General features: G+C 37.7%; 1 protein-coding gene across 1 annotated transcript; it reads right to left on the reverse strand.

The window, feature by feature from the left end:
• Window positions 1–1,985: 1,985 nt before the first annotated feature.
• LOC118340721 (fish-egg lectin-like) lies at window positions 1,986–4,636 on the reverse strand. The gene is made up of 5 exons (XM_035678840.1): window positions 4,501–4,636; window positions 4,118–4,357; window positions 3,790–4,010; window positions 3,554–3,681; window positions 1,986–2,646 (listed from the first exon to the last, which is right to left on the reverse strand). The coding sequence occupies exons 1-5, from the start codon at window positions 4,553–4,555 to the stop codon at window positions 2,505–2,507; spliced, it is 786 nt and encodes a 261-aa protein (XP_035534733.1). The 5' UTR covers window positions 4,556–4,636; the 3' UTR covers window positions 1,986–2,504.
• Between the last annotated feature and the right edge of the window lie 3,448 nt (window positions 4,637–8,084).

An 8,084-nucleotide genomic window follows, 5' to 3' on the forward strand; every position in this document is an offset into this window, starting at 1 on the left:
GGACTCTGTAGAAGAGGACCCTCTGTAGATATAAACGGCTCATTCTAAGGTAAACACAACAATTCTTATTTTCAGGTGATTATACACTAATGAAAATATACCCATGAATATTATATCATTATATTATTCAAGTCCATTATCTGTGTATTCAGACTGCAGTCATCATAGTAGTACCATATTTAGCACAGTAGCCTACTGGGTAAGAGTGAGCTCATGCAAAGCGAGCTGGCAGAGACAGCTTGTGTGACTGGTAGGGCAGGACTTAAATTTCTTTCAGTTTGTGAAGCGTGCAACTTATTTATTTACCATGTTCTCTTTTCTTTGCTTTCTTTTGATCACCTATGTCAAATATGACCTGAAGGGTTTGGCAATCACTCAGTCTGTACACAAGATGCAGTGAACCGGAAAGAGAAGCCGTTCCTGATAAAGATCAACTAGATTGTTGAGATAGTTTAGATAGTTTGATGCGTCAGAGTATGCACTTCATTGTCATTGAGTTTGCTTAACAGGTTATTTGAGCCAAATCACAAAATAAAGAGTAAAAGGCAAAAATAAAACAGTATGGGAGATTTTCCACTGGAGGAAGTTTATTAAAGGCCGGTGTTAAAGTGACATAGATGAAGTTGGCTGCAGCTGCTTCACTCTGACACCTGTGATATTAGTTCATTCTTCATGATAAGTTGGTGATTACCTGTGTTAACCTGTTGCTTCAGTGTATGCAGAAAGAAACATTTTCAGAGGGAACTACAGATCCAGTATCAGTGTTTTAGAATTCACCAATAAGGATTTAATCCCTCAGGTGCTTTTCTAAAAAAAAAAGTTGCTCTTTCTCTTCATTTTGTGCAACAAAAAGGCTCTGATAACCACAAAACAAGGGATCTCATTAAAAGTTCACATGTGATGATCCTGACATGTGAACGATGAGTGCAGCCGCAGTGCAATGCTTTGTTTAAACTGGGTGTGTGTGGACGCACAACCTGAGCCAGACAAGAGGTACACAGAACAAATGTTTGTCATTGGTTAGTTATGTTAGCTGGTTCGTGGGTAATTAATAATGAATGAAAGAACATGTCTGGCTACAGTATTTAAGCAATTAACCTAGATGATGATGAAACTGGAGTCATGTGTGTGTCAAGAGACAGCGCTGTCTCCAGGCTGACCTTTTACTGTTTACAGCAAAAAGGGGTCTTGAGTATGCCCTCTTTTGCAACATAGATATATACATTATCATCAGTTTATGATTGAAGATTTAGTGCTACAAAAACAGCACTGCTGTTAGTAAAATTACTAGTATTGTAAAGAAAGATGTGAGATCAGACTGATTCTGAATCTGACAGATTCTAGGATCTATTTGGTGAACAGTGAACATTTCAGACAACATTGGCTGGGGTTGCTGGGGTGTAAACTTCCACAAATCCAATAAAGAGCAGGACAGAGCTGCTAATGCAAACAGTCGATTGATAAAGCATCTTAAAATCTCATGTGCAACTGGCCTTTTTATGCCTCTGTGCATTTCTGAGGATTCAGACAATAAAAAGTGTCAAAAGTAACAAAAACCTGTGGGTCACACTGAGCTGCAATAGCTTTTCCTGATTACTCTTATTGTTTAACATACAGCAAGTTTAAGATTATGTCTCTGCAAAGTGCCTTGTGTGATTATATTTTGCATTTGTTTGAAAATGTCTAGTTACTTGTGTTTAAAAGCACAGATAGGCTTTAAAAATGAGTGCAATGTTGGTGAAAAGCCCAGACCTAACCTTGAATTATTATGGACATGAAGCTAGAATTGCAAGTATAGAAAGATGGCCTCCATTGGACCCCAAAATACTATTATCCCATCCAGTGAAAATGGTTCTACAAATGTTTTCAGCAGTCGGACAGTTCTTCTATAAGATTGTACCATGTTTTCAATGACCTGCAAGGCTTTTATTTTAGTTTAGTAACATTCACAACAGCATTAACATTGTGCATGACAAAAGTCAGATGAAGTTGCTTGCATTATAATTTATTAGCACAGTAGAAAGTATGCCAACTGGCAGCTGGAGGTTATACATGCTGTTATACATTGTTAAACATAAGTATATTTACTGCATTAGGCTACTCTTACACTGCTCATTTGTTATTGTCATTTATCACTAATATTACACAGTCCAATATATTTGAATAACAGTATTTTCCTAATCTTTACCATTGTATCTACTCTCAATCTGCATAGATCTGTAAGAAGAGATTTATTCATAAAGAAACATTTTGTGTTGCACATTGATGTTTAATCATTTAAAGCAAATTTAAAGGGAAATTTCCTTGCAGCCTTAATATTAACAGATCAGCAGTAGCCTAATAACAAGGGGATGAATGAAGAGTTATACCATAGCTTTTACACTGAGAAGAAAAAATCAAAAGCCAGTCATTTAGTCATTGTAGACAGCCTACACACCACTTAAAGAGATCTTCCATGACAAACAGAGATTGGTGGACACTGAGCACCTGCTTTACAGGGAGCATTAGTGTGTGCACTTCATGAGCAAGCCAGAGGTGGTCACAACCCAGAGGTTGCGCAGGTCATAGGACATGTGGCGGACTGACATGCACATTGAGACCAGGGACCAACTTGTGCCTCTGGGGTTAGAACTGGTGATGCCCGCTCTGTTGAGAAAGAAGCCGGAGAAATACTGTGTTTAAAACCATCTTCCCATTACTGACTAATGACTATGTTAAGGAAAAGCCCTTCTGCTTTTTTTTCTGTTCAAGGTGAAAACACAAAATCTGCTGTGGAATCTGTTTGTTAACAATCCAGAATATGTGTGTATCAAAAATGATTAAGATCTAAAATCATATTAACTTACTGTGTTTTCCTGGAAATTTTGTTAAAAAAGCTACCCTGTGAGGAACAACTAAAAGAAATATGTTAAGAAAAACTTGCAATATAGCCTCATACTTTGACCAATTTGAAAACTATCAATTATTATTATGCTGAGCTCAGCTGGTGCTTTAATTGCTGTAATAGAAATTGTAAAATTTCTCGGTGGACATTAATGGGTTAACAACTCTTTTTCCATCAGCAGACACTTTGCATAACGTTTATAAAGGCTTGCCTTTCTTTTACAAAAAAGAAAACAGTTCTGGTACAGCGCATATATTTGTGAATATTTGTCATAACTAAGTGCTATAATTAAATGCCACACTTTTAAACTCACACATTATATCAGAGGTGGAAGTGATAATGTTAAAACAACAATTAAAAATAAGTTATATGATATTGACTTTTAATTTAGCACACATGCATGCAAGACATAATTTAGTTTAGTAAGTATAAAACTGACATTATCCTAATTATTCATATATTTTTATTAGGAGTACTGTTATTATTTTTCTTGTATTATACACAAGTTTATTATAGTTAATATTATAGCTAATATTGAAACAGTAAAAACTAAACTGAAACAACAACACACTCTGGAAACTAAACTAAATCAAATTTAAACCAAAATGAACCCTGTTGTATCTTTAAACGCAGTAAATAAAGCTAATCCTCTCAAAATGATTGTCTTACCTTTGGTAGACCTTGCCACTTGTGGTCAATCCAAAAACAGTTCCATCAGTCCCCACTTCAATCACTTTGAGGCTTAGCCCGGATATTTGATACCAGCCACTGGTGCCACAGCTGGATGGGACTATTGTCTGTCATAAGAAGCATAAATGGAGACATTGTTATGATCAATGAGTTAGTGTTACTCATGTGTCAAGAGTTAAAAGGCATGAGATTTTATAAGCACTGCAGTGTCCAACCTGTGTGTAGTAGACCCGGTAACTAGTGTCGACTCCCCAGCATCCTTTTAGTGGACTGCAACTGTAGTACCTCATAGTCCTTCCCAGGTAACTCCAGCTCAGGGAGCCCGATCCAGCAAAAGCCAAGGCGTAGGTATTTCTCAGACAGTAGGCATGGTAGGAGGTACCCACTCCCACAACCTGACCAGCACCTCCAGCATCCACCTGCTGCACGCTAGCACCTGAAGTCCAACACAGGTACAGGTCATTCAGTCAGCAAGCAGTTACAGTTTACCATCTGATCTTTCTAACTAGAAACAGTTATAATAATAATAATAATAAAATTTACCACTGGATTGTCGAAACTGTCCAGCTATGAATTTCTGGGCCCTGTTTGAAGTGTCAGCTCCCCAGATTCCTGCAGGTCCGACAGAGACATGCTTGAATCGAACTGAGGTGGTCAGTCTGTACCAAGATGTTCCAATCAGGAGGTACGCATAGCCCGATGTGTCCCTTGCGATCACTTTCCCCAGCCCAGCATCAACCTGTGCAGCGTTATACAGCCGTGGAGCTTCATTGCAAGACCAGGCTAATGTGAAGACAAAATCATTATTAATGTGAGTGTTAAATGTATATCAATTTTAAGAAAAAACTAATCAAATCTAATGTCATTATTAAATTGCTTCAACAATTAATTTTGTAATAAAAAAAATAAATCAGAGAGTGACCTACCATGACTGGCGGCCAGGTAACACAGCACTAGCAGGAAGGCTGCAACAGCTTTCATGTTGTCTCTGTGTTTGTGGGTCTGTAGTCAGCAGTTCACCTCTGGATGTACCTCTGTATCTGAGTGGAGCTGCTGTCCTGTAACATGCCTGGTCTGTCTTGCTTTTATACTCACATGGACCTATACGGGTCTGAACCAAAGCTGGTTCTGCAGGCTGTTCGGGGAAGGAGGAAATATTTTTTTATTTAAATATTTACTGTAATCTGTTTAAATGAAATACGTGCCCGGTTTGACGGCTTTTGTCAGGTAGAGCCTCCCATTTTGCACTAGCCAAGAAAAAATAATGAAGGGTGGTGAACTCTGAGATTGAAAGCACAGATGAGATGGAAGGGATGTTTTTTGTGTTGGTTTGAACATGTGACATGCTATCACACATTAAACTTTGTCAGGGCAGTCAGATTGTATTTAGTTACTTTGCATCACTGTCATGAATTACGGGACTTTCCCAAAATTCTGTGGCAAGTATTTCAAATACAACATAATCATTCTTGTTGTTTGATGTTACAGTAGATTGGTAAATAAAAGTGGGCATTTTTAGCACAGTGTCAGGATTTTGTTTTAACAAAGCTAAACATAATAAGCATGTCAGTGTTCCCCTTTACATTGACCTGACTTTGCCAACAAATGTGCATGTGAATATATATCACTTATATATTTTGTATCATTTATTTTAGTATATTGAGGACTGGAAACAAGTCTATATCCAAACCAAATCCACCTACCAGCACCTTTAAGCCTCATTAATTATATTATTTCTGGTTTATTTAAAGCTGCAGTAGGTAACTTTTATAAAAATAACATTTTGTCATATTTGTTGAAATTCGTACATGAGAACGATAATGTGTGAAAAAAATCAGGTTCCTATAGCTCGTTCTAGTGCTATCTGTGCTCACAAAATCAAGCCTGCATGTTGGGATTGTTTGTGTGTGTGTGTGTGTGTGTGTGTGTGTGTGTGTGTGTTTAAGTAAAAGGTGTGTACTGAATGGATGAATCACTCATGAACATTGCATGGCATTTATAACAGAATGTTTATTCTGTGCAAACTTAATCACAGCAGGGAGACAGAAGAGAGTTATTCAAAGTAAGAGATGTGATTATATTATTCCCAAAAGATTATGACAAAACATAAAAGCAGTCCTGGTGAACCATCACATGTCAGAAAGGATTATCTTGATAAAATGTTCAACAGCAGACAGTGTTGATTTTAAATCTGTCTTGTTGTACTGACTGTAAACTGCTCTAGATAAGATCAAGATATAATTTGGACTTCTCCACATGTCAATGGGGTGTGCACTGGCTGTAGTACAGTATAGTCGGTATACAGTATAAAGAGTTTGGAGGGAGGTTTTTTGCCTTACAAAATTTAAAAACATATGAGTGATATATATAGTAGTGTAATTTGACCAAATATGAATCAAGATTCTGTTACTGCCGTGCCTATTTCTCACATTCTTTTCAGAAACATATTTTCGGCCAAACTCAAGGCTTCAAAACGGTACTCCACAAACCAATGGATGACGTCACAATAGGTTGCACAATGAAATGTAAGTTGTAGCCCCTTCACAACCTTTAGAAAATAAAAAAAAATGTAATGCAGCTTTGACATATATTTAAAAAGATTAAAAAAAATATACACTAATGAAAACATACCTATGAATATTATGTTCCATTTCTGCCAGTAGATCCTCCAAAATGTTACACACTGGACCCTTAATGGCCTTTACTCATGAAAGTATGGCAATTGGTTTCCATAAACCACCTGATCATTATCTCACTGTTGATGAGTTGAAACTCACAGTTCATACATGTCTGAACCATGGTGGCTTATAGTCAAGAGGAAGTATGGGTCGGACCACAGCCATCTTCAAACTCGGCCTCTATTTTGATCTACACACCTGTGAAGTTTGATGACTGCATCTCAAATCTGACCTCAGACAGGCACCTGGCAAACATACCTAATACTGCTTCTATGGTAGTTCCCGCTACAGTAGCACTATCGCAATCATACACACAAACACACACACCCACACACCCACAATGTGAAAACAATACCAGCAATGCTAAGAAGGAAGGACAAATACAAGTTACCGAAATACAACATAACAATACTGTATTATACATATTAAATGAGTCGTGCAAACTATCACACCGGTGTTCTTTTACAATCAGAGGCCTCCAGCAAACATGATCCGACAGGGACATTTCTAAGTATTAATTGGGCATTTTTAAACAGTACAGAGATGAAATGAGGGAACAAGATGCAACAAAGGTCCCCAGCAGGACCCCAAGTGGGGATGCTGCAGTCCATAGTCAGAGTCCCAACCCCTACACTGCCCGCAGATGATTGTTTCATTATGGTTTCAGCTATTGCTACCTGCACACACATCGCACTTGCAACTTGTACTTGTTTTTTAGGCTTTGTCTCAGAGGATTTTCCAAACTGGCTGCCTTACTTAAAACAATTGATAGCTGAGTCACACTATGCCAGCATTTATGTGGATACGTTAGAAGCATCTTGTAAAATCAGCTATTTACATGGTGCAGGTTAGCTTTCGCCGCTTAGCTGCATTATGAATTGATCTCTTCTGCAAGTATGGATGTGGAGGAATGATTTCATAGATTAGCTTTTCCACATTCTATTCTTGCCTGTAGTTCATTCAGGAAATACTCAACATTTCCTAAACAGGGTCTTTTTTTAAAGCGCAGACCAATAACTCTCCCAAATTAAAGAAACAAAATTGCGGGCTGACAGTGACATGATGGCAGTTTTTATGGTTAGGGCATACCCTTTGGGTATCAGGTATCAATAGTTGTTGGTGGATGGTCATGTTGGTTATTCGATTTAACCCTGGCCATTCTTTGCACGATCCTGTTTAAATCAATCTAAAATAAAAACTACAATAGCTAGTGTAGCGGAAGGCTAAGGGTTACATCTTTAATGTCATCATGTTGCACGCTCTGGGTGACGTCACAATTTTCTACTGCAAGGGGTCTCTCTCACATCAAAACACACAAAAAAGACATAGTTTGATGATGGTTTGAAGTAATGTAATATCGGATAATGGGAGTTTTTGTCTTCATAATTAAACAACCACCATTGCTGAGGAAATGATCTGACGTGACTCAGGCAGAAATCACGTCCACAGACGAGGTAAATTAAACTTTTATTTCATGCTATGTTCAGTCACGTCTGCTGACTTCCTCTCACTCTCTGCCATGTTTACCCAGAAGTTATAACAACTAGAAGCAAGTAAGAAACATACCTAAATAAAATCTTCCCGTTTACCACGATGCTTCCATATTTTAAAGTGACACCATCGATTTTACACAGGAAGTAGTAATGAGGAGTCCTACTTTGCCCGTAAAAACTGCTGTATAATATCTTCTGTGGCTATAAAGGAACATTCCAAAGTTCTGATGATCTCTTCAGCTTGAGATGCATGATTAAAGTTTAGTTTAAAAAAACAAAAAGTCTGGTAATTTGGTATTGGGGCCTATAAAAGATGCTACTGAGTAACAATATCATAAA

The sequence above is a fragment of the Morone saxatilis genome, unplaced genomic scaffold (genome assembly GCF_004916995.1).
Source record: "Morone saxatilis isolate NCDOM2014 unplaced genomic scaffold, NCSU_SB_2.0 Contig10, whole genome shotgun sequence".
Lineage (NCBI taxonomy): Eukaryota > Metazoa > Chordata > Actinopteri > Moronidae > Morone > Morone saxatilis.

What these genes read in the sequence shown, in the direction of transcription:
- LOC118340721 (XM_035678840.1), bottom strand. Translation starts at nt 4,555, where the DNA reads ATGAAAGCTGTTGCAGCCTTCCTGCTAGTGCTGTGTTACCTGGCCGCC. An exon ending in ACAGTTTCGACAATCCAGTG is followed by an intron (nt 4,011 to 4,117) that starts GTAAATTTTATT and finishes GTTGGACTTCAG; the next exon opens with GTGCTAGCGTGCAGCAGGTG. An exon ending in ACCGGGTCTACTACACACAG is followed by an intron (nt 3,682 to 3,789) that starts GTTGGACACTGC and finishes TTCTTATGACAG; the next exon opens with ACAATAGTCCCATCCAGCTG.